The following is a 23,882-nucleotide window of genomic DNA, read 5'->3' as shown; positions in this document are numbered from 1 at the left end:
GGCCCTCGCGGAACCCTTGGATTGATTGATGAAGATCAGCATGGACTTGCCCATGGAAGGATCTTGATTTGCACTGGCTAAGATAATTTGGAATCCCAGTCTATATTTGATCCAAGTTCTACATGGATGCTCCTCATGATGTGTCCAAAGGGTATTGTTTTTGTTTTTTACCCGTGTACTCTGCCTTTCCATTAAAATAATAGTAGCGCCCAAGGAAGCTAACAACAAAATTCAATACGTTACAAATAAGTAACATCACGGTAAAGCCATATAAAAATATAAATGGAGTATATAAAAGGGTTGGGGGGGGAGGAAAAAATGGCACACATTTAAAAACATGGTGAGTTGTATTCACTCAAGTCGTAATCAGAATAGACCTACTGAAATTAATGAATAATAGCTAACTTAGGTCCATTGTTTTCAGTGGGTCTAACCCAATTAACTTAAAATACAGAGGGAAAAGACAGAGGGGAGTGGGGAACTGCCTTCTAATATATAGCCTTTTGCTTACTGGTTGAATACGTGGGCTTAGGAAAATCTACAGTGGCACTGAAAAGTTTTTATTATTTTAGAAATTTGCCTGCCGTATCCCAAAGATTTGGAGTGAATTGCAGCCTGCTTGCCTTCGCACTCGCTGACTGCATCCCCACTTATGGGGGCTGGTGTCCAGTCTCTCCCCCGCATCTCAGCCACCCAAAATGGCCATTTTAGAGACCCTGAAGTAGCAGTGGGCAAACCCACAAGCTGCATGTGGTCCTCTAAGCCTCTTTGGCAGCCATACTCTGAGCCAGGCATAGGCAAACTCGGCCCTCCAGATGCTTTGGGACTACAACTCCCATCACCCCTGACCACTGGCCCTGCTAGCTAGGGATGATGGGAGTTGTAGTCCCAAAACATCTGGAGGGCTGAGTTTGCCTATGCCTGCGTCTGAGCCTTTGGTGCCTGGGTGGGGATGGAGAAACATTCTCACCACCTAAGCAGAGAGAGAGAGAGAGAGAGAGAGCGCGCAAGAGAGCAGGCTTTGGAAGGCATGGGTCCAGGGCCCAACAGGTGGTAGTGGTCATCTTTTGAAATCCCAAAGAAAAAGAGCTGGAACCGATTCTTACTTGAAGCGGGCATTTCTGCAAAGATTGTAGTTTTTGTTGGTGTTTCCTAGCACTCCTCTGCTGCTGAAGGGGTTGAAATGGAACCACGGCATCATCTTTTCTCGCGGCCCTTCGCTGTCATCTATTGCCTTGGGAAATGTGGCCACAAGTTTCTAATGGCATTGGGTGGCGGGCAGAACACAACCTTGCATTCCATTGGCCAGCATTCACTAGGGATGACAGCAGAATGGGCCTCTTGTTATGTAAAACTCTGCTTACCTCACATAGCGGGTGGGGAGTTGCCCCATTACTTTAGAGGCCCCTTGTCTCCTTATTAAATATATATATAATTTTTAAAATTCATTTTCACCTTTAACATTTGTCATCGTACATAAATCATAATCATTTTACAAGTAGGATTCTCAGAATCCCTGAACTTCCCTCCATGGTTTCCCCAGATATTCTCTTCAAACTGCATCCATATTTTCTTAAATCTCAATTTTTACCATAGTTCTCACTTCATTGCAATCGTTTTTAAAATCCTGCCAATGTTCTCAGTTGTTTACAGTCTTCTTTCAAGTAACTTGAAAAAATTCCTCATTCTTTTCTTTATTAAATTTATTGTCCTCTTGATCTCTGATTTTCCCAGTCATTTCCGCCAATTCGGCATAGTCCATCATCTTTATAGGCCAATCTTCTTTTGTAGGTAAATTGTCGTCCTCCCATCTTTGGGCAAATAGCATCCATTCAGTTGTTGTAGCATACATAAATAATCTGTTCTGATCCTTAGGAATTTCTGGACCTAAAATTACTAGTAAGAAAGCTGTAGGTTTTGTTTTTGTTTTGTTTTTTTACAAAAGTTATTTTAAACATTTTTTTCAACTTGTTATAAATCATTTTCCAATATACTTTTTTTTTTTTTGCATGTCCACCACATCTGGTGTAATGTGCCTTCCTTCTCTTTACACTTCCAACATGTATTTTTAGCAGTTCTATACATTTTTGCTAGTTTAGTAGGAGTTAGGTACCAGTGATACATCATTTTCATATAATGAGTTACATACGCTTCAGGTTACAGACTCCGCTAACCCAGAAAGAGTACCTTGGGTTAAGAACTTTACCTCAGGATGAGAACAGAAATCATGCTCCAGCGGCGCGGCGGCAGCGGAAGGCCCCATTAGCTAAAGTGGTGCCTCAGGTTAAGAACAGTTTCAGGTTAAGAATGGACCTCCAGAACGAATTAAGTTCTTAACCTGAGGTACCACTGTATATTATTATGCTTTGTAGTATGTTTGTATTATCATGCTCCGTAAAATATGTTCTTAATGTTGTATACTGCCCTGGGATCTTTTCATAACGGGCACAAGAACAACAACAACAACATAAAGACTGTCTCTGTCTACATGCTCACCACCACCCAAAAGCAGACACAGAAATGTGAGGTGTTGGGAATCTAGGTGAATGTGAAACCTTGGTGAGAAGTAGACCTGAGAAGGGATAATTTAGAATACTGTACAACAATGGCTGGCAGAGTTAAGCATACCCTTCCCTCTGTCTCTCCTCCTCTGCTCAAATTCACCCCCTTGTGAAACTGCTTGTTCTTTAAAGAAAAATAGAGCCAGGGCTTTGTTACTTGGCTCTGTGTGTAAAGGTAAAAAGGTGAATGGTAAAGGACCCCTGGATGGTTAAGTCCAGTCAAAGGCGACTATGGGGTTGCGGCGCTCATCTCGTCTTCAGGCCAAGGGAGCCGGCATTTGTCTACAGACAGCTTTCCGAGTCATGTGGCCAGCATGACTAAACCGCTTCTGGCGCAACGGGACACCATGACGGAAGCCAGAGTGCACAGAAATGCTTTTTACCTTCCTGCCACAGCGGTATCTATTTATCTACTTGCACTGGCGTGCTTTCGAACTGCTAGGTTGGCAGGAACTGGGGCAGAGCAACGGGAGCTCACCCCATCACACGGATTTGAACCACCGACCCTCCGATCGACAAGCCCAAGAGACTTGGTGGTTTCGACCACAGTGCCACAAGCGTCTCACTGGTTCTGTGTATAGCATGTAGTTTGCCCCTAACTAGAGTCTCTCTTCAGCCTTGCAGAATGCCTTTGATATCCTCAGCACGCTTGCAGAAGATTACATGAAAGGCAATGAACTGCACTCCACCTTTCACAAAATGGGAGTGAGTGTGAATGAGAAAGAGTTCCAGGACGTGCTGCAGAAGGCGGGTTTGGCAAGTGAGTCTCTCCAGGGTCCTTTGGGCTTCGCCTGAGGTGGGCTTTGGGCTGGTGTGGCAAGTGTGCGGTGCTCCTTTCCGTTCCAAACTTGCCTGAGCGCCTCAACTCCCTCCCTTTCTTCCTCCTGGTTTTTATTTATTTTTTTAAATCTAAAAATCTGTGCTATTGAAAGGGCTCTGTTAGTCTGGCAGGCCTCAAAGACCATCAGCCAGCAGTATACTGTATTTTTTGCTCTATAAGACGCACCAGACCACAAGACGCACCTAGTTTTTGGAGGAGGAAAACAAGAAAAAAAAATATTCTGAATCTCAGAAGCCAGAACAGCAAGAGGGATCGCTGTGCAGTGAAAGCAGCGATCCCTCTTGCTGTTCTGCCTTCTGGGATAGCTGCGCAGCCTGCATTCGCTCCATAAGACGCACGCACATTTCCCCTTACTTTTTAGGAGGGAAAAAGTGAGTCTTATAGAGCAAAAAATACAGTACTTTGAACTACTAAGGGAGGTCACCTCCTGTGGCGGACTTATAGAGAATGGCTTTTTCTCTCACCACTGTTAGCTTGATTGTGGGGCTGGGGCGGCAGGTCCAGTCTCTGTTCACCAACCTCTGTGCTTCTTTTGGACCCGGGCACAGAGAAGGGCCTCGAGTGACGAAGGCAGGTTCATGCAGTTGGCTACCAATCCCTGTGAACAAACCCTCATGATCTCATGCCTAAAACTTGACATTGCAGGAGATGGGATGGTGAACTTCTCCAACTTCGTGTCTGCCTTGGGGAAAACAAGCCGCATCACTGAATTCGCAAGTAAGTGGACCAGACCTTCCTCCGTCAGGTTGGGTTAAAGGTCTTTCCAGGGGGACGAAGGATGCTTGATCTCACCCCTTAGTTACACCAGGAGCCGAGCTGTTGCCAGTAGTGGAACATCCCAGCCCCAAATAATGATTGGCAGGGGTGTTTTTTAAAAAACCAGGGCAGATGTTTTCTCCAGCACTGTGACAGCGTGGGGGAAGACAAAGCCTTAGAAGAACCCGAGTAAAAAAAAATATATTAAAGAGGCTGATGATGAATCCTCCAGGACAAACAAATGTGTTTAGATCACCCAAAGAACTTCCTTTGCTAAAAGGACTGTACAGTGGTACCTCGGGTTATATACGCTTCAGGTTACAGACTCCGCTAACCCAGAAATAATACCTCAGGTTAAGAAGAAGAAGAAGAGTTTGGATTTGATATCCCGCCTTTCACTCCCTTTAAGGAGTCTCAAAGAGGCTCACATTCTCCTTTCCCTTCCTCCCCCACAACAAACACTCTGTGAGGTGAGTGGGGCTGAGAGACTTCAAAGTGTGACTAGCCCAAGGTCACCCAGCAGCTGCATGTGGAGGAGCGGAGACGCGAACCCGGTTCCCCAGATTACGAGACTACCGCTCTTAACCACTACACCACACTGGCTCTTTACCTCAGGATGAGAACAGAAATTGCACGGCGGCGGTGTGGTGGCAGTGGGAGGCCCCATTAGCTAAAGTAGTGCTTCAGGTTAAGAACAGTTTCAGGTTAAGAACGGACCTCCGGAACGAATTAAGTACTTAACCCAAGGTACCACTGTAATTGTTCCTGAAGGTATAGTTGATGTAGGATTCTGCTGCTGACATCCCATAGTCTAGTGGGAACACAGAGGCATGGAAGCACTGACCTGAAACCTCAGTATCTGCCCCTCTTCACAGGTGAAAAAAGCAGGATGGGGGGCTTCGTCCAGCTTGAATTTCCTCAAATAGTTTTGCCCCATGCTTACCTTTGGTTGCTGCTGTGGTGATGCTTCCGTTTGTTTGCTTATTTATTTACTTAAAATTGAAAAGCTTGTTCCCATCGCTGCATGCGGACTCCAAAGTTCCAGCATCCCCAGCCAACACCGTTCAGGGACTGTGGTTGTTGCAGGCCAGGAATATACAACCCTCTCTGGGGAGTGAGAACCAACACACTGTGCGCAAGGTTTGTTCTTGGGATAATGTTCTAGGCTGAAGTTCAGCTGAGACATCAGGTGTCTGTTGGAAAAACACCCGGGAAGGCCACCACCTTCCCAAGACACCGGGGCGTCTCTCCGGTGGTCACCCTCTGCCTATAAATCTGTTGAATGGTTTCTTTAAATGTAAAGGTTCATCATTGTTCCACCCGATGTGTATGTCTTTAAGGGGCCAGAGCAAGATAAGGAGATAAGGAGCTTTACAGCTGTGAAACATAGCAGGTGCTGCTGAGTTGTATTGATTAAGCTGCGTCAGCAATTGGGTGTAGTATATAAGGAGCAGCACCTAGCTCTCCCATTACCCTGAGGGATGGGTTGGTGGTTGGGTCATGTTTGTTTCTTGATGTATTTAGTGTAAATGGAGTTTTTGTTTTTCTTATTAAAACCTTGTTTAAGTTATTTTTGAGTCCCTTTTTAATGCATGGTCTCCCCAGCAAGCTCTCTGCAGCGCTACCATACTGCAAACAAAATCTTCCTCAGTCCAGAGAGACCGGTGATAAGCGATCCCTCCCTCCTGAGAGGAGCACGCTCGTCTTCTGGCATCTCATTGCAGAAGAAAGAGACAACCGTAGTTCTAAAACTACTTTATTTACTGTCTTATATACAGAGAATCCATCGGCGTGTCTGTGCTCTCTCAGCCCCAGTACAGAACAACATCTCACACAGAAGTAACTTCTCCAGCAGTACTCCAACAGTACTGAGACTTCCTGTCTCACGCTCTCAGACACTCACATGATATAAACAATACAGTGCTACTTGGGTGGAGCAGCTTGGGTGGATAAAAATCCTAACAGTGTCCATGTCTGCAGTGTTGAAAGGTGCCATTCAAGCCATCGACAAGATTGAAGGAGGCAAGGTGGCGGTGAACGACCTCCCGGCCTTTGCGAGATGCATGGGGGTCCACCTGTCCGACCACGATTTCAAGCGAGCTCTGAAACACGTATCTGTGGATGGTAAGTACAGGAGGAAATACTTTCTCGTCCGTACTGCTGGAATACCCAGCCAGCACTGCGGCAGGGAGGCTTTCTCTGTCTTGCAATGTCTTCTGCAACCGCACAGTCTACATCAGGGGTAGTCAAAATGGTGCTCTCCATATGTGGCTGGACTACAGCTCCCATCACCCCCCATGCCATCTGGGACCGGTGCTCCCCCCCCAAAAAAAAATGTTTAGGGGTACTCTCATTTTGACTCAAGAAAATCACCATTTTATAGTTCAGATAGGGGGAAATAAATACAGTAAATGGACAAAGGTACAAAGAACGTAGGGACGCGGGTGGCACTGTGGGTTAAACCACAGAGCCTAGGGCTTGCTGATCAGAAGGTCAGCGGTTCGAATCCCCGCGATGGGGTGAGCTCCCGTTGCTCGGTCCCTGCTCCTGCCAACCTATTAGTTTGAAAGCACGTCAAAGTGCAAGTAGATGAATAGGTACTGCTCCGGCGGGAAGGTAAACGGCGTTTCCGTGCGCTGCTCTGGTTCGCCAGAAGTGACTCAGTCATGCTGGCCATATGACCCGGAAGCTGTACACCCGCTCCCTCAGCCAATAAAGCGAGATGAGCGTCACAACCCCAGAGTCGGCCACGACTGGACCTAATGGTCAGGGGTCCCTTTACCTTTACCTTTACAAAGAACGTGCATTGCCTCATATTACACAGCTGACAGCTCACAGTAACTTCCACATTGGCATGACGCTGTGTGCACCAACATCTTCCCGACTTTCATTGGTAAAACACCACACATCCACATTCCACGCTGCTTGACACATTAAACTGTCACTTCCGTCTTGTGACTCAGGAAACACCGTGACAGGAAATGAGGCCGCCATCAGGAGTAGCAATGGAACTCATGATTCACCGTGCTAGGGAAGAAACTTAAAATTTAATTTATTTATTTTTAGTTTCTTCTCCTGTTAGATTCACAAAATATTAAGCGGTATGCATACCCCTGTGTCCCCCCAGAAAAAAGCACTGCCTGGAGCTAATTGGAGTTGTAGTCCAATAACATCTGGAGGACCTTGGTCTACATCAGCCTTTCTCAACCTGTGAGTCTCCAGATGTTGTTGAACTACAACTCCCATCACCCCTAGCTAGCAAGCCCAGAGCTCTGGGATGATGGGAGTTGTAGTCCAACAACATCTGGGGACCCACAGGTTGAGAACTGCTGGTCTACATTAACCTCCCATTCTGCCCCAGAGAAACATTAGCCCAAAATGTGTCCAGCTTGCCCATTTTGCTTCCTGGAACTGTTGGAAGGGACATTGGAGTTCCTGCAGGATGCAGCTGTGGCACTGCTGACAGATGGCCATTCCGCCTCTGCTTAAATACCTCCGGCAATGGCGAACCCATCGCTCTTGAATGCTGTTCTTCCATCAAAGTGCTTTTACCGCTATGGCAATTCTCCTAGAGTTTTGCTAAAAGCTTACATCCCTGCTGTTTCCACCCACTGGGTCTAGCCCTCCCCTGTGGAACAACTGGGAGCAAGTCTGCTCCACATTCAGCAAGACAGCACTTCAGATACTGGAAGGTTGCTTTCACACTCCCCTTAACCTCCTCTTCTCCAGGCTTAACAGACTCAGCTTTTTCAACCATTCCTTTTGGGATTTAGTTCCCAGGCCCCCTCATGGTCCTGGTCACCCTTCTTTGGGATGCAGTCCAATTTCTCCGTGTCCCTCAACTTGGCCCACACCAAAGCCCTTTCTCCAAATTCCACCCCATGACAGTCAACTGGGGAGGGAAGCGTGTTATGTACCGTATTTTTCGCTCTATAACACGCGCCCGACCATAACACGCATGTAGTTTTTAGAGGAGGAAAATCCGTAGGCATGCCACCCGTAGGCATTTCCTCCATAACACGCACAGACATTTCCCCTTACTTTCTAGGAGGAAAAAAGTGAGTGTTATGGTGCAAAAAATATGGTAGGTATTATATTCATCGCCCCACCCCCTATTCCTGTCTCCTCCTACTGGTTTAAAAAGGTAAACTTTTTAAAACATATACTTTCTAAATTTGATTTGTAGGTGATGGAAAGGTAGTTGTGAAAGACTTCATGAAAGTCTTTACCAACACTCCACACTTCTCTGATCTGACAGGTAAGTGAGATTTTCAGCTGGGGAGGGACAGAGGATATGAGCATAGCTGTCAACGTTTCCCTTTTTAAAAGAGAAATTCCCTTATTCCGAATAGGATTCCTCGCAAGAAAAGGGAAAAGTTGACAGCTATGGATATGAGGCACCATCGATGCTCTGTTTGAGCTGGGATATCGTAATTCAATTCACTTATCTGCTAGGGTTTGCAGTATTAGAGTTACCAATTGCTGCTGTTGTTGTTTAGTCGTCTTAGTCGTGTTCAACTCTCCGTGACCCCATGAACCAGAGCATGGCTTGGAAACACTCACTTTCTTCTCAAAGCTACTCCTTTTTTTTTTATCTCCATGGAGTTTTCTTGGCAAAATACTGGAGTGATTTGCCAGTTCCTTCTCCAGGTGGATCACATTTAGTCTAAACTCTTGCCTATGACCTGTCCGTCTTGGGTGGCCCTGCACGGCATAGCTCCGAGCTTCTTGGAGTTATTCAAGCCCCTTTGCCACAACAAGGCAGTGATCCATGAAGGGGTAGTTACCAATTAAGTATTACTAATTCAGTGTTATTTATTAGGTAATATTATTATGATGAACTGACTAACTCAACAACTTTGTCCACCGGATGACTTGCACAAAGTGACCTTGGGCCCAATCAATGTCTCTCAGCCTAACCTACCTCACAGAGTTGTTGTGAAGAGAAAAATGAGGTGGGGAGAAATATGCACAGGACCTTGAGACCTCCTTGGAGGAAAAAGTGCTATATAAATGTAATAAATAAGCAAATAATACGGTAGGCCGGCACTTAATCCAAGGCCATCTTAAGCATATCTGGTGCCGTGGTGCAAAGCTCCCTCCGGCGCTGCCCCCCTCTGTTTCCCAGAGTTTCCCAGTGTCCCATAGTTGTCCACCTTTTTCTAGGGAGGAAGACGCTGCCGGCGGGGCTGGAGGAGGTGGGCAGTGGCTGAAGGGCAGCTCCTCCGGTGGGGAAAAGGCAGAGGCTGGATGCGGCGCCTCCCGGTTCAGCTGACCACTTTGTGCCACCGTGGCCATGGCAGATGGAGGCTCTGGGTGCGGTGCTGCTTCGGCACGGCATGGCGAGGGTGGAGAGCTGATGCCGGGAGGCGCTGCATCCAGCTTCCACCTCTTCCCTGGTGCCCTCCAGAACTTGCCACCCTGTGCCACTAGCCTCTATGGGTAAGACGCCCCTGACTTAATCATTACGGTTCAGAAGGTTCCTGTGGATACAAATTATTTCAAGACTACCTGGGCGGGAGGAGGAGTTTGGATTTGATATCCCTCTTTATCACTACCCGAAGGAGTCTCAAAGCGGCTAACATTCTCCTTTCCCTTCCTCCCCCACAACAAACACTCTGTGAGGTGAGTGGGGCTGAGAGACTTCAGAGAAGTGTGACTAGCCCAAGGTCACCCAGCGGCTGCATGTGGAGGAGCGGAGACGCGAACCCGGTTCCCCAGATTACGAGTCTACCGCTCTTAACCACTACACCACACTGGCTCTCTGATGCACTGGCAGGGGTTTGTTTTGTTTTCTTATAGAATCATAGAACTGTAGAGTTGGAAAGGACCGCAAGGGTCCTCTAGTCCAACCCTCTGCAATGCAAGAATCTTTTGCCCAATGTGGGGCTCAAACCCACGTCCCTGAGATTAAGAGTCACATGCTCTACCGACTGGTTTTGTTAGAAGGAGAGCTGCATTTTTCGGCAAATGGCGCCATTTTCCCCAATAGCCTTTTTTAGATGAAAAAATATCATTCAGATATTTGATACAATGCAGCGTTGTGCATCAGATTAAGTTGTGGGTGACACTCTGTCACAAGAGACCAGGGCCCTGCGGGACTTGACATCTTTCCGCAGGGCCTGCAAGACAGAGCTGTTCCACCAGGCCTTTGGCCAGGGCACAGCCTGACTCCCTCCCTCGGCAATCTTCGCGGAGCTCTGGCCCAATGGTTGCCAGTGGCTTGAATTAATTAATTTTATAATGAATGATTTTAGAGTGTTGTTTATGCTGTACTTTTGTACTGTTTTATTGTTGTTAGCCGCCCTGAGCCCGGCTTCGGCTGGGGAGGGCGGGATATAAATAAAATTTATTATTATTATTATTATTATTATTATTATTATTATTATTATTATTATATATAACTGCCTCCTGTCACTGTTAACCAGGGAAAGGTTTGTTAGCATCTGTTCTTGATAACTTTTTAAGGTTTGCTAGTATCTGTTCTTGGTAACTTTTTGCCCCATTTCATTCCTGTGGGGAACCAGTTGCATGAAGACCATAGGGTAGAAAGAGATAGATGCAGGCAACAAGACAGTGTTCATTCCAGCATAAGGCTTCCTAAACATTAGGGTGTTTAGAGGCAGGTCTTTCAGGACCCTGGACAGGGCTCATGGCATGGAGATCTCGTTCCATGACAAGCTCAGGGTTCATTCACACTTTCGTTTGTGCCTTGATTTTTAGGCGGGGGTCAGGTTTGTCCTGCCACTGTCCCCAGGAAAACCTACCGTTCGGAACAGACGTCCATCTGCAAAAAAGCCCAATTGACATTTGTTCCAATTCAGCAGTAAACCGCAGGTTTCCCTAGGGAGACTAGCAGGGCAAACAAACAAATCTCAGGCTGATTCGAATGGCTAGCACCACCCCCTTCTGACTAGGGGCCCAAGATCAGGATGTCAAGCTCGCGGGGGCGCATCTCGGGCTCCAAATCAGTGGTGGGACTAGGGTCCAATCCCCACTCCGGTCAGTTCTGCTGGCCGCGCACCCTCTGTGTGTGGGTCACTGCCGGACTTCAAGGTCTTGACATTCAGGAGTGTCATAAGTGACGGAAGACTGGTGTGATGGCCTTTCACTGCCTTGGAAGCCAGATCCCAAATCTTTGTGTATCTCTCTCTCTCTCTCTCTCTCTCTCTCTCTCTCTCTCTCTCTCTCTGTGTGTGTGTGTGTGTGTGTGTAAATAATAAATATATCTCTCATCACACACACACCACGCCCATCTGGCATAGGGTTACCAAATATTTTTCAATGAGTCCGGGGACACTTTTCAATTTCAATAGGAATGATAGGATTTTGTCAGGGGACTGATTTGTAAATCCGGGGACTGTCCCCGGGAAACGGGGGCGTCTGGTAAACTTAATCTGGCTGGGTTTCCCCAGCCACTCTGGGCGGCTTCCAGCAGAGGACTAAAAACAGAATAAAACTTCAAACATTCAAAACTTCCCTAAACAGGGCTGCCTTCAGATGTCTTCTAAAAGTCAGGTAGTTGTTTGTTTCCTTGACATCTGATGAGAGGGCTTTCCACAGGGTGGGTGCCACTACCAAGAAGGCCCTCTGCCTGGTTCCCTGCCACCTCACTTCTCACAATGAGGGAACCGCCAGAAGGCCCTCGGAGCTGGACCTCAGTGTCCGGGCTGAACAATGGGGGTGGAGATGCTCCTTCAGGTATAAAAAGATCCACTGCTTCCTCATCAGATATCCAGTGAGAGGTTCCCCTAAATCTCCAGATGACTTCTTGCGTGCAGCTTCTCTCTCTCTCTCTCTCTCTCTCTCTCATTTCAAACTATGGTTTTCTTTCCCTGAGCAGTTACACAGCTGCCTCCTTTGAGGACATTTATTTTCTGTACATCTGCTTACAGTATGATGGAATTGTTCAGTTGCACCAAAAACATGGACACAGGATTGGGAGAAGGCCAGGCCAGGCCAGGCCATAGCAGCCTTCTTTGTAGATGAGTGCTTTAGACCAGGCACATGCAAACTTGGCCCTGCAGATGTTTTGAGACTACAATTCGCATCATCTCTGATCACTGGTCCTGTTATTTAGGGATGATGGGAGTTGTAGTCCCAAAACATCTGAAGGGCCGAGTTTGCCTATGCCTGCTTTAGACTCTCTGAATACTTTCCTTGTTCCATTTAGTTCTAAAATACACTAGCAGATCAGGAAATGCTGGATTAGATTATCCTTCTAACTCTTTGCTTCTTGGAAAGGCCTCAAAGTGGGATGAGGGGTGCAGAAGTTCACTTTTAATGTTTTGGCCAAGGGGCCATTATGCCAGTTGCTGGTTACCATGAGTAAAACTCAACATTGCTTTACCTCTTAGTGCTGAAGGGCATCATCAAAGCCGTCGACACCCTTCAGGAAAGCAGAATCTCGCTGGACGAACTCAATCCCACCCTCAAGAGCATGGGCATTCGCTTAAACCCACACGAGTATGAACAGCTAATCACGAGGACATCTTCTGACAGTAAGTATTACTGAGTGAGGACACCTCTTGGGAGGGTGAGGCCTTGGTCTTGCCTTCTCAGTTGGCTGCTGTTGCCAGGCAACGGGAACGGGTGCCTTGGGCTGCAGGTGTGTGAGGGACATGATACATAAAAGAAGAGATCTTTAATAGAGGAAGAGTCCAGTGGGAGCGAAGGTCCCAGGACTTGCTGTCCCATCGTTCAATGTAATCTCTTTCCCCTCTGCAGAAACTGGGAAAATTGATATTGGGCAAGTCTTGAAGAAGATATCCAAATTGCGACGCTTCACAGAAATGGAAGGTGAGGGGGAAGGCACAGGTTAGGAACATGGTAGTGGTGGGTGAGGAATTACGCTATTAGAGGGGGAAACCTGTGTTGAAGATTTCTTTCAAATCCAGCTTTTTGGAAAGAACAGATTTGGAGCCTGTTTTGTATCATGCCTCTTGCACCCCTACCACAAGGTGTGTTTTGCCTGGCTTCCAGGCCTACTGAGGGGCACAGAGTACAACACAGTTGGATGGAAAGGCTTTGTGACTGAGTTTTTAAGGAAGGCTCCTCCTCTTTCTTTCTTTCTTTCTTTCTTTCTTTCTTTCTTTCTTTCTTTCTTTCTTTCTTTCTTGTTGTTATTCTCCGCCCATCTGGCTGGGTTGCCCAAGCCACTCTGGGCGGCTTCCAACAAATAAAAACATAATACAGTGACACCTCAGTTTTCAAACATCTCAGAAGTCAAACATTTCGGTTTTCGAATGGCAAAAACCTGGAAGTAACCACTTTGGTTTTCGAACGCTTTTCGGAAATTGAACGTGCCACACGGCTTCCATATTGAATGTTCCGTGAGTAAATGCTTCCAGAAGTAAATGCTTTGGTTTCAGAAGTCGAATGATCTTCTGGAACGGATTACATTCGACAACCAAGGTACCACCATAAAATGTAAAACGTTAAAATCTTCCAGACACAGGGCTGCCTTCAGATGTCTTCAAAAAGTTGTGTAGTTCTTTAATCTCCTTGACATCTGATGGGAGGGCGTTCCACCGGGCGGGTGCCACTACTGAGAAGGCTCTCTGCCTTGTTCCCTGTAACTTCACTTCTTGCAATGAGGGAACCGCCAGAAGGCCCTAGGAGCTGGACCTCAGTGTCCAGGCTGAACATTGGGGGTGGAGACGCTCCTTCAGGTATACTGGACCAAGGCCGTTTAGGGCTTTAAAGCTCAGCACCAATACATTGAACTGTGCTTGGAAACATACTGGGAGCCAATGTAGATCCTTTAGGACCAGTGTTATATGGTAACAGTGTCCGCTCCCAGTCACCAGTCTCCTCGGTGCATGTTTTATTTTATTTCAAGCTTAAAAGTTGCATTTTGTCACTCAACAGTTATATCCGATTCTACAATACTAGTGACTTCCTGCTAACCCATCATCAATGTTTATAATCAAAATTTCAAAGAGTTGCATTTTATAATCCCACCATATCCAGTTTTATCCTCTTTAACAAGTTTCTTAATATGTTCAGCTATTTCCCCCCCCCCCCCCTTAAGCTTCAAAACCCCGCTGTGGCCTTCAGATATGGAAAATACCTTTTCAAACAGACTAGAAAGGGTCTCTGCTCCTCCTTAAATGATTCTAAAATTATGCCTCTTATTAGCAGTGCCGACAGTTTTGCCATCTTCTGTTCTTCCTCCTTGTAGTTCTGAACAATGCCATCAAGACTTTTAGCCAGTTCAAGGATGAGAAAGTGAAGGTGTCGGATGTGGAGGCCTACTTCAGAACCATCGGGGTCCATTTAACTAGACCAGAACTAAAGCAAGCCATAAATTCTGTGGTAGTTTCCGGTGAGCATTCATTCCTACACGTTACTCATTTTGCCAAGCACGTCCTGAGTTCACAGGACCCAAACCCAGGAGAGCAGTCGCGAGAACAATTCCTTCCTCTTTCAGTGCAGTCTTACCTTGGAAGTCGAACGGAATCCATTCCGGAAGTCTGTTCAAAGTGCAAAACATTCAGAAACCAAAGCGTGGCTTCTGATTGGCTGCAGGAAGCTCCTGCAACCAATCGGAAGCTCTGTCAGACGTTCGGGTTCCAAAGAACATTTGCAAACCAGAACACTCACTTCCGGGTTTGTGGCGTTTGGGAGTCTAAATGTCCGAGTACCAAGGCGTTTGAGATCCAAGGTATGGCTGTAATTTGAAAGCTACTTCACATGTGACATTTTTCATATGTGGCTTGTGGGTGGGGCAGAATGCAGGGCTGCAGGTTTTAACTTTGATTGATGGGCCCGCTTCTGATTGGTGGAGCTGCGTGACATAAAGGCCGTTGGATGAGTTGGTCCTCTTTGGGGGATCATAGAATCATAGAACTGTAGAGCTGGAAGGGGACCCAAAGAGCCATCTAGACTAACCCCTCCTCCGCTCAGTAAGAGGAATTGTTAGGTATGAGAACCGTACCAGGCTCTGGCCTGAGACTGGGCTCTGTCTGCTGCTTCCTCCCTTCCTAAGCCCATCTTCCCGCTGTGATTTCCCCCTCCTCTCTACCTCTCTTCTTGGCTGCCTCTGACTCTGAGGTGGGTGGAAGGCCAGTGGGGTTAGGGTGGGGCAGAATGCAGGGCTGCAAGTTTTAACTTTGATTGATGGGCCCGCTTCTGATTGGTGGAAGGCCGCACGAAGCCACTTGTGACCTGATCATTCTTGCACCCAGTTGAGATGTTCTGGTACAATTACAGAGAACGGAAAATAAATATTAGACGCCCTTTCCTTCTAGGCTTTAGAGTGAGTGATCTCTGGGAGGAGGCTAACGTAGAACTTTGACACCTACAGAGATCCAGTAGGTAGCCTCTCAGAGGGCAAGTAATTATGCCACATTTCCGTATCACGCATAGCACGCCCATCGCACGCAAGGCTGTTTAGATAGAATTAACCACCCCAGGACTCAGCTACACTTGTCAATTATATTGTTATGTGTTATAAACATGTGACACCAGATGGCGCTATAGAGCAATGATCCGTCACCAACGGGATTTTCCATTAAGAGCTTTTATAATGTGTTTTTCTGTAGCATTTTTTAAAAAAAATCTGTATAGGTTCAGCCCCAGTGGAGGCTAATTGTGAAATGAGGCGAGGGGAGTGAGATGCAGGGACACAATCTTTAGTGGGTGGGTACTTTATGTTGGGACGCAGGTGGCGCTGTGGGTTAAACCACAGAGCCTAGGACTTGCCGATCAGAAGGTCAGCGGTTTGAATCCCCGTGACAGGGTGAGCTCCCGTTGCTCGGTCTCTACTCCTGCCAACCTAGCAGTTCGAAAGCACGTCAAAAGTGCAAGTAGATAAATAGATACCGCTCCGGCGGGAAGGTAAACGGCGCTTCCGTGCGCTGCTCTGGTTCTCCAGAAGCGGCTTTTTAAAAAAATTAATTTTTATTAACCGGCCAATCAAATCAAATTAAATCACATCACATAAATTCCGAATTACAAAGCCGAATTTTAAATTTTGTTGGGGGGACCCATATTTCAAGATCCGAAGGGGGATTCTGATCATCTTCTTGCTACTGCATTAATGTCCAAATCAAACCAAATCAGTCCAAACAGAGTTCATAATTTTATCCAGTCTTATCTTGCTGTTTCCACATCACATCTTGTTCATATATTTTCTCTTTTTTCTTTATGATCTCTTCTGATAGTCTCCTTAAGCCGATAAACACCAATATTAATCCTGTGTGAATTTTTCCATTCTTCCAATCCTCAAATCGAGATGGTTTCCATATATCATCACCTTCATAGATAACATCGCTCTTTCCATCATTCTTTCCATCGCATCATTCTTTCCATCGCTCTTTCCATCATCTTTCCATCGCAAAACTGTCGCTCTTAAGTCCCTCTGAGGAGTTTCACCCACAATATAAAAGCAGCTCTATTTTTCTATTTCTCCTCCCAGACTCAAGACCTCCGACAGAACTTCCCAATATGGCGACGGCATTTTTAACTGCGTCATTCCAGAGCTCTTGTACATTCCACGCTCTTCTTAAAACATGCTTTGGTTCGAAAGTTTATCTTCACACAGTCTTAAATCCACAGCCTAAGTCCTTAAAACGACATTTCTGACTCGTGAGGGGAGGGGATTCTTGTTTAATCACATAAGGAAAGAAAGGAAAGTTTTTCCCCATCAGTCATTTGCCATACCGTATCTTGGCGTATCTTCTCATGATTTATTCTTGTCTTTTTTTATCAGAGATCTCTTCTGTTAGCAGTCTTTACTCCCCCTCCTTCCTTGAAATATGTGCAATTAGCTTCATCCAAATTGTTTCTTTTGAAGTTCTTGCAGCTAGTGGCGCTGATCAGGGACGGCGTCCAGGAGTGCCGGAATCCCACAGGAGGGCTTTGTGCCTAGTGCGACCCACCCCCACAAATTCGGGGGTGGTGTAGGGCACAGCAGGCAAGTGCAGTCCCCCCCACCTTCCTGGGGGGGGTAGGGAGGCTAATTACTCCCATCATAGCCTCCAAATTACCTCGTGTGGGTCGGAGAGATGTTATTGTCAGCCATCTTCCGATGCGCCCCCTAGTGGCCCCCTCTCTCCAGAAGCGGCTTAGTCATACTGGCCACATGACCTGGAAGCTGTACGCCGGCTCCCTCGGCCAGTAAAGCGAGATGAGCGTCGCAACCCCAGAGTCGGCCATGACTGGACCTAATGGTCAGGAGTCCCTTTACCTTTACCTTTACTTTATGTGTTACGGTGCTTTTCGACTAGTCATAATATTCCAGAAACATTATCACCTTGTGCCTACGACAACCAGTGACAGTAGGGCAGCGTGATTCTCTCCATATTACAGATAGAGGCTGGACCTAGCAAGTTCATGGCTGAGATGGAGAGCTGTGCATTTCCTGGCTCATAACTCACGGACTTAGCCAGCACACTAGACTAGCTCTTATGGTGCACATCTTTTTGACCATGTGTTTGGGGAACCATGTTTGGTGGGAATGTTCTGTCCTCAATAGACGGAGGTTGACCAGGCATCTGGGAATGTGTGTGATATAGGCTATCCTCTCAGAAAATGGAGGTGGATTGCATGACACTGTTTGGTCTCTCTTAACCAGGCACCCCAAACTCGGCCCTCCAGATGTTTTGGGACTACAACTCCCATCATCCCTAGCTAACAGGACCAGTGGTCAGGGATGATGGGAATTGTAGTCCCAAAACATCTGGAGGGCCGAGTTTGGGGGTGCCTGCTCTTAATGATTCCATAACTGCTCTGCTTCTTCTGTAGCTGATGGGACTGTGGTTGTCAAGGAACTGACCGCAGCAATGAAGTCAACCAGGCGGTTTGCAAATTTTTCAGGTAAGATCTTGGGCATACACAAATGTGTGTAGAGAAGGCACACCTTAGAACGTTCGTTCTTTCATATGTGGTGGACCTGTAAAAGGGTAAAAGAGTATTGGGAAATAATTTATAATGAATTGAAAAAAATGTTTTAAAGCACCTTTCCCCCCAAAAAAAACCCAGAATCCATCTGGTTGGGGAGATGATGAGATTTTGGGATTTGTGGGGAGGTCGCAACCACGTCATGGGGCAAGACCTACTGGGAAGAAGGGCTGCCTTACCCATAGGCACTAGGGGTGTGGGGCACCCGGGTGTTGGGCTCTTAGGGGTGCCAGGCCGAGGGTCTGGGGCCGAGATTTGGAGTCTGGGCATTGAAGAGCCAGGCCAGCCGACAGCCGCTGCCAAGCGGAGCAGAGCACGTTGGAGCACCGCAGGCTTTTCTGCTGCGGACGATGAGGCGCGGCTGGGATTGGCAGGCTGTCGAGAGGCCCGCTCAGCGCACACACACTGCTCACATGAGGCACGCAGCTTCCCTCCCAAACCTCTGTAGGGATTGCTCTCCGCCCTCTACCCGCAGTGGCATGGGAGAGAGTTGCATGCCCCCCCAAAAAAGCTCCACAACTCTGAGCTGCCCACCTAAAAAAAGCTGCCTACCCCCACCCCCCAAAAAAATTGGGGGCTCCGGGCAGTTCTTTGCACCCCGGTGCCACATATGCTAAAGACGGCCCTGCTGGGAAGAGTTGCTGTGCTCACTAGGCCTGAGCTGTTTTTGTTTCTTTGAACTAAGTTATTACAGTGGTATCTCGGGTTAAGTACTTAATTCGTTCTGGAGGTCCATTCTTAACCTGAAACTGTTCTTAACCTGAAGCACCACTTTAGCTAATGGGGCCTCCTGCTGCTGCCACGTCGCCGGAGCACGATTTCTGTTCTCATCCTGAAGCAAAGTTCTTAACCTGAAGCACTATTTCTGGGTTAGCAGAGTCTGTAACCTGAAGCATCTGTAACCTGAAGTGTATGTAACCCGAGGTACCACTGTACTGACTTGACCCCGCAGCCCACCCTGGGGTTTTCCTCGGCAAGTGGGCCACAAAGGGTGTCTCCGAGCGAGAACCTTCACTCTTAACGTGACTTTTAAATGCTGCTGCTGATGTTTCCTTCCTCAGGCGTCATGGAGAACATCTGTGCTCTCAAGTTAATAAAAGAGCACAGCATGGGGGAGTCTCCGGCTGTGGAAGGCACCACCAGCCGCTTGGGCCTGCGCATGGCTAACAGGTTGATTGCTCAGGTGCTGAAGTCGGTACGTATGACGGGTAAGTGGTCCAACCGAAAGGAAGTGGCTAGCCATTGGAGATAAGCTTTGTGTGAAAATCGCCTCCCAGTAACTATCTGTTCCAGGGGGTCAAGAATATTTCTCAGCCAAGGGGCCACCTTGCCTTGTGGGCAGCCTTCTGGCAGGTTCGTGCCAGTGTGGGCAAGTCTAGAGACAAAAGTGGGTTATATGTAGGGCTGCCTCTGAAGACGGTATGGAAACTTCAGCTGGTGAAGAACTCAGCGGCCAAATTTCTCACCAGAGCAAGACAGTTTGAGCTTATTAAACTGATCCTAGTCCAATTGCACTGGCTACCGATTAGTTTCTGAGCCCAATTCAAAGTGCTGGCTTTGACCTAGAAAGCCTTAAACGGCCCAGGACCGCAATACCTCAAGGACCGCCTCTTTCTATATGAACCTACCTGGACCCTGAGATCATCTTCTGAGGCCCTCCTTCTAGAGCCGCCTCCTCGAGAGATCCAGAGGGTGGCAACACGAGAACGGGGCCTTCTCTGCAGTGGCTCCCTGTCTGTGGAATGCTCTCCCCAGGGAAGTTCACCTAGCGCCTTCATAATACACCTTTAGGCGCCAGGCAAAAACGTTCCTTTTTAACCAGGCCTTTGGTTGACCTGATTTACATCCTATGCCCTTTTAAAATGTTGTTGTTGGGAGGGCTGTTGGGTTGTTGCTTTTATTTTTATTATGTATTTGTGTTTTTATATCTTGGTTTTATTCTGTGAACCCCCCTGAACCCCCCAGGTATAGGCCGGTATATAAATTCAATAAATAATAATAATAAAAGTCAGTGGAGGAACAGATATGATAATTGACCTCTGCATGGTAGGTTTCATTTCATCCATGCAAACACCGGAAATTTCTACACATGTGCAGGGTCCTTCTAAGGGAATGTTTCCCTCTTCTTCAAGGTGAAGGTCTCTGTAGCAGATCCCACTGCTAATCAGTCCTGTAGCAAACCCACCGCGCGGTACGCCAATTAATTCAATTTCCAAATGGCCACAGCTTGTCTTTGGGATCTTGTGTGAGGGAAAACTTCGTGATTTGGTGTCTTAGGCAGAAGTTGAACAAATGAGAAATGTTTTATTTACAAAAACAAAGTTGGTAAGACAAAGGATGTATCAGGAGGTAATATTCTTTCAGGGATTGGTTAACTTACTAATTACACTAAATATAAAGGTGTTGCAGGCATTAAAACAAACTATGGCCTTTTAAATGTGTCTGTGGGTGAGGGTTTGGTGTTTGTTTGTTTTTTGTTATGTTATATATTTCATATTTGTATACTGTAAACTGCCCTGTATGTAAATTTAATGAATAATAACAGTAGTAATACAGTGGAACCTTGGTTCTTGAATGTAATCTATTCCGGAAGTCCGTTCTGTTCGGAAACCAAGGCGTGACTTCCAATTGGCTACAGGAGCTTCTTGCACTCAAGTGGAAGCTGTGTCAGAAATTCGGCTTCCGAAAAACATTCAAAAACCGAAACACTCACTTCCGGGTTTGCGGCATTCGGGAGCTGATTTGTTTGTCAACTATGCCATTTGAGAACCAAGGTATAACTGTATTGTGGGTATCTCTTTCAAGTATTGCAGAGCCCCCATCTGTTTTGCCTCTCTTTTTTGAGGGCAGTTATGGATTATTATTCTTATTAATATGGCAACATTTTCAATCAATCCCCTTCTTACCACCATTGTAACTTGCAGAAGCTGGGCAGCCACATTTCATTAATTTCTTGAGGCTTTTGACGAGGAGTGATCAAATCAGAACAGCGGCAGGTAAGAATGTCCTCACAAGTGGTTGTTTATTGCACGTGGCACAGTGGCGGGTCATGGAGCCTGGGCCCGCAATACCGCTTACCATCAATGGTGGGCGACATTGCAGCACAGCGGCATCCCACCAGTGGTGTAGCGTGGGTTGTCAGCACCCGGGGCAAGGCAAGTAATTTGCACCCCCTAACCCGTGGATTTGCGCCCCCTAACCCGTGGATTTGCCCTAACCCCAGATGTTGCGCCCGGTGCGGCCAGCCCCCCCCCTGCACCCCCCACGCTACGCCACTGCATCCCACTGCTCCCGCAGTGTCTCTTGCTGGGTCCTGAGACAAGGGGAGGCATAGTACCCTCTCCAGCCAGCCAGGGAACATTTGAGTTGACCAATAGCGGCCGGACCAAGGAGTGGGCACTTTAGGGGGGCGGGCCTAACTGGTTCACTCAGGTTTGTTCCCAGAGTAAAGAATGCCAGCCTCATACCTGGCACTTTGGACTTGCTGGATCTCCCCCCCAGCCTCTTTATAGTTAGGCTGGCTCCTGCCCATCACTGGGTGGTGTTTCTTTTCTGACCTTGCTATGGATGGTGATTATATTTATTATTTATTCCCTGCCCATCTGGCTGGGTTTCCCCAGCCACTCTGGGCGGCTCCCAACAGAATATTAAAAACACGCTAAAGCATCAAACATTAAAAACTTCCCTAAACAGGGCTGCCTGCCTTCAGATGCCTTCTAAAAGTCAGATAGTTGTTTATTTCCTTGACATCTGATGGGAGGGCGTTCCACAGCAGGGGCACCACTACTGAGAAGGCCTTCTGTCTGGATCCCTGTAACCTCGCAGTGAGGGAACCACCAGAAGGCCCTCAGAGCTGGACCTCAAGTGTCTGGGCTGAGTGATGGGGGTGGATTACAATCAGTTGCAGTATTTGGGGCCAGGGAGGAATTTGTCCTTCCTCTGCCTGGGATTTCTAACTGGCCCCCGCCTTCGCCGCGGCGGGGAGCCCCAATTTCCAAGGAGCCCGTTCCTCCTATCGGAGGAACTCCGCCATTCGCCGATGGCGCTAACCCGGAAGTCTCGCGATGTGGGTGGATTACAATCAGTTGCAGTATTTGGGGCCAGGGAGGAATTTGTCCTTCAAGTCTGCTCACATCATCCCTGACCATCAATGATGTTGGAGGACCACAGGCTGGTTTCCCCCGGTTTACACTAACTGTCATGGCTCCCGCCCAGAGGCTTATGGGTGTTGTGTGTGGGAAAGAGTGCTGGGGAATTATTTGGCATCAAATATATTCACTGAAGGGACATGGGTGGCGCTGTGGGTTAAACCACAGAGCCTAGGACTTGCTGATCAGAAGGTCGGCGGTTCGAATCCCCGCGACAGGGTGAGCTCCCGTTGCTCGGTCCCTGTTCCTGCCAACCTAGCAGTTTGAAAGCACGTCAAAGTGCAAGTAGTTAAATAGGTACCGCTCCAGCGGGAAGGTAAACGGTGTTTCCGTGCGCTGTTCTGGTTCGGCAGAAGCGGCTTAGTCATGCCGGCCACATGACCCGGAAGCTGTACGCCAGCTTCCTCGGCCAATAAATCGAGATGAGTGCCTCAACCCCAGAGTCGGCCACGACTGGACCTAATGGTCCCTTTACCTTTATAGTCACTGAAGAAGAGTTCCCGGCAGTGTTCAGAACCCAGGGGAAGGAGATGGCTGTTGAACCGAAAGCCACTTCAAGCTACCATCAGCTAGCATTGTGGTGTAGATCCATGCCCTGTAGATATAGCTTTGTCACCTAGCTTAACCTGCCCTCTGGATTGCTGCCTGCCTGATCTCTTCCCTTCCTCTTGAACCCTGCAGCCTTGACGGATGGTTTTGAATCCCTTGCCAAGGCGGAAAATGGGAAGATAGGCATGGAAGGGTTGCAGGTGGTCTTGAACAGCTTCAACATCATCTTGTCCCCAAAAGAGGCATCGGACGCGTTGGCCCTTTGCAATGTTGATGGTAAGTCGTTTTTGTGGCCAGTGGGGGTGTTTGCGAGGTGAGGCTGGCTTGGAAAGGCCCTAGAATTCAATTCAGTTGCAAAAGGGGCCATCCCATTGAGCCTAGAACAACCGTCTTTTTGTCTTGTGTTATGGAGAGTACAATAGTGCCATTAATAAAAGCATGCAAATAGCCACTCGCCAGGTTGTTTATGGCAAATAGGAATTGCCTCCAGGAGAGTGGACAAGGAATATTTTGTAAATTTCACCACCACCACCCCCCCACTTTCAGGCAAAAAGACTGTGAATCTGAAGGACTTCTTCAAAGGAACAACCTATACTGCAACTTTTATTACTCATCCAGGTAAGCAAAGACATGTCTGAAAATAGCAAATATGGCTTTGAAGACTCACAGGTGCAAGGTGCTAAGATTGTGATTGGGTTTCTCTTCTTTTCATTTTTTTTTTTTTAATATTAAAAGTTTCACACTTAAAAGGCTCAGAGAAATATATGTACCTATTTAAGTAAGAATGTCCTTAGTTATAGGACCTTGGCTATGGCTTTCTTTCATTTCTCAAGATTTTTATTAAATGTTTTCTTGCGTTACAAAACAAACAAATGAATGGGGGAAGGTACATGTCTTCTCCGCTTTCAGTTCATAGAGTCTTTTTCACAGTTCATTTACATGTACAGTGGTGCCTCGCAAGACGAAATTAGTTCGTTTCGCGAGTTTTTTCATCTTGCGATTTTTTTGTCTTGCGAAGCACGGTTTCGGAAAAGTTTTGGAAAAGCTTCAAAAATCACCAAAGTCTTCAAAAACCTCAAAAAAGGCTACCACACCGCGTGCTATGAGTTGCTCCTCGAAGTC

The 23,882-nt window shown here is 47.2% G+C and overlaps 1 protein-coding gene across 4 annotated transcripts in view; it reads left to right on the top strand.

Moving 5' to 3' along the window:
* The window catches only part of LOC114582269 (uncharacterized), a 110,298-nt gene that overhangs the window by 13,811 nt on the left and 72,605 nt on the right, over positions 1-23,882 (top strand). For 3 of the 4 annotated variants that reach the window (XM_077917440.1, XM_028703174.2, XM_028703176.2), the window contains 12 exons: positions 3,178-3,321; positions 4,048-4,119; positions 6,139-6,282; positions 8,345-8,416; positions 12,516-12,659; positions 12,886-12,957; positions 14,342-14,485; positions 17,908-17,979; positions 19,125-19,271; positions 20,988-21,059; positions 22,893-23,036; positions 23,307-23,378. In XM_077917440.1, coding sequence (XP_077773566.1) covers positions 3,178-3,321; positions 4,048-4,119; positions 6,139-6,282; positions 8,345-8,416; positions 12,516-12,659; positions 12,886-12,957; positions 14,342-14,485; positions 17,908-17,979; positions 19,125-19,271; positions 20,988-21,059; positions 22,893-23,036; positions 23,307-23,378 — 1,299 coding nt within the window. The remainder of the gene's footprint in view (positions 1-3,177; positions 3,322-4,047; positions 4,120-6,138; positions 6,283-8,344; positions 8,417-12,515; positions 12,660-12,885; positions 12,958-14,341; positions 14,486-17,907; positions 17,980-19,124; positions 19,272-20,987; positions 21,060-22,892; positions 23,037-23,306; positions 23,379-23,882) is intronic. The other variant, XM_028703172.2, reaches the window with a different exon arrangement.

This window comes from Podarcis muralis, chromosome 13, assembly GCF_964188315.1.
Source record: "Podarcis muralis chromosome 13, rPodMur119.hap1.1, whole genome shotgun sequence".
NCBI classification, from domain to species: Eukaryota; Metazoa; Chordata; class Lepidosauria; order Squamata; family Lacertidae; genus Podarcis; species Podarcis muralis.
The sequence above is the reverse complement of the archived record's forward strand: the minus strand, read 5'-3'. Positions and strand labels throughout refer to the sequence as shown.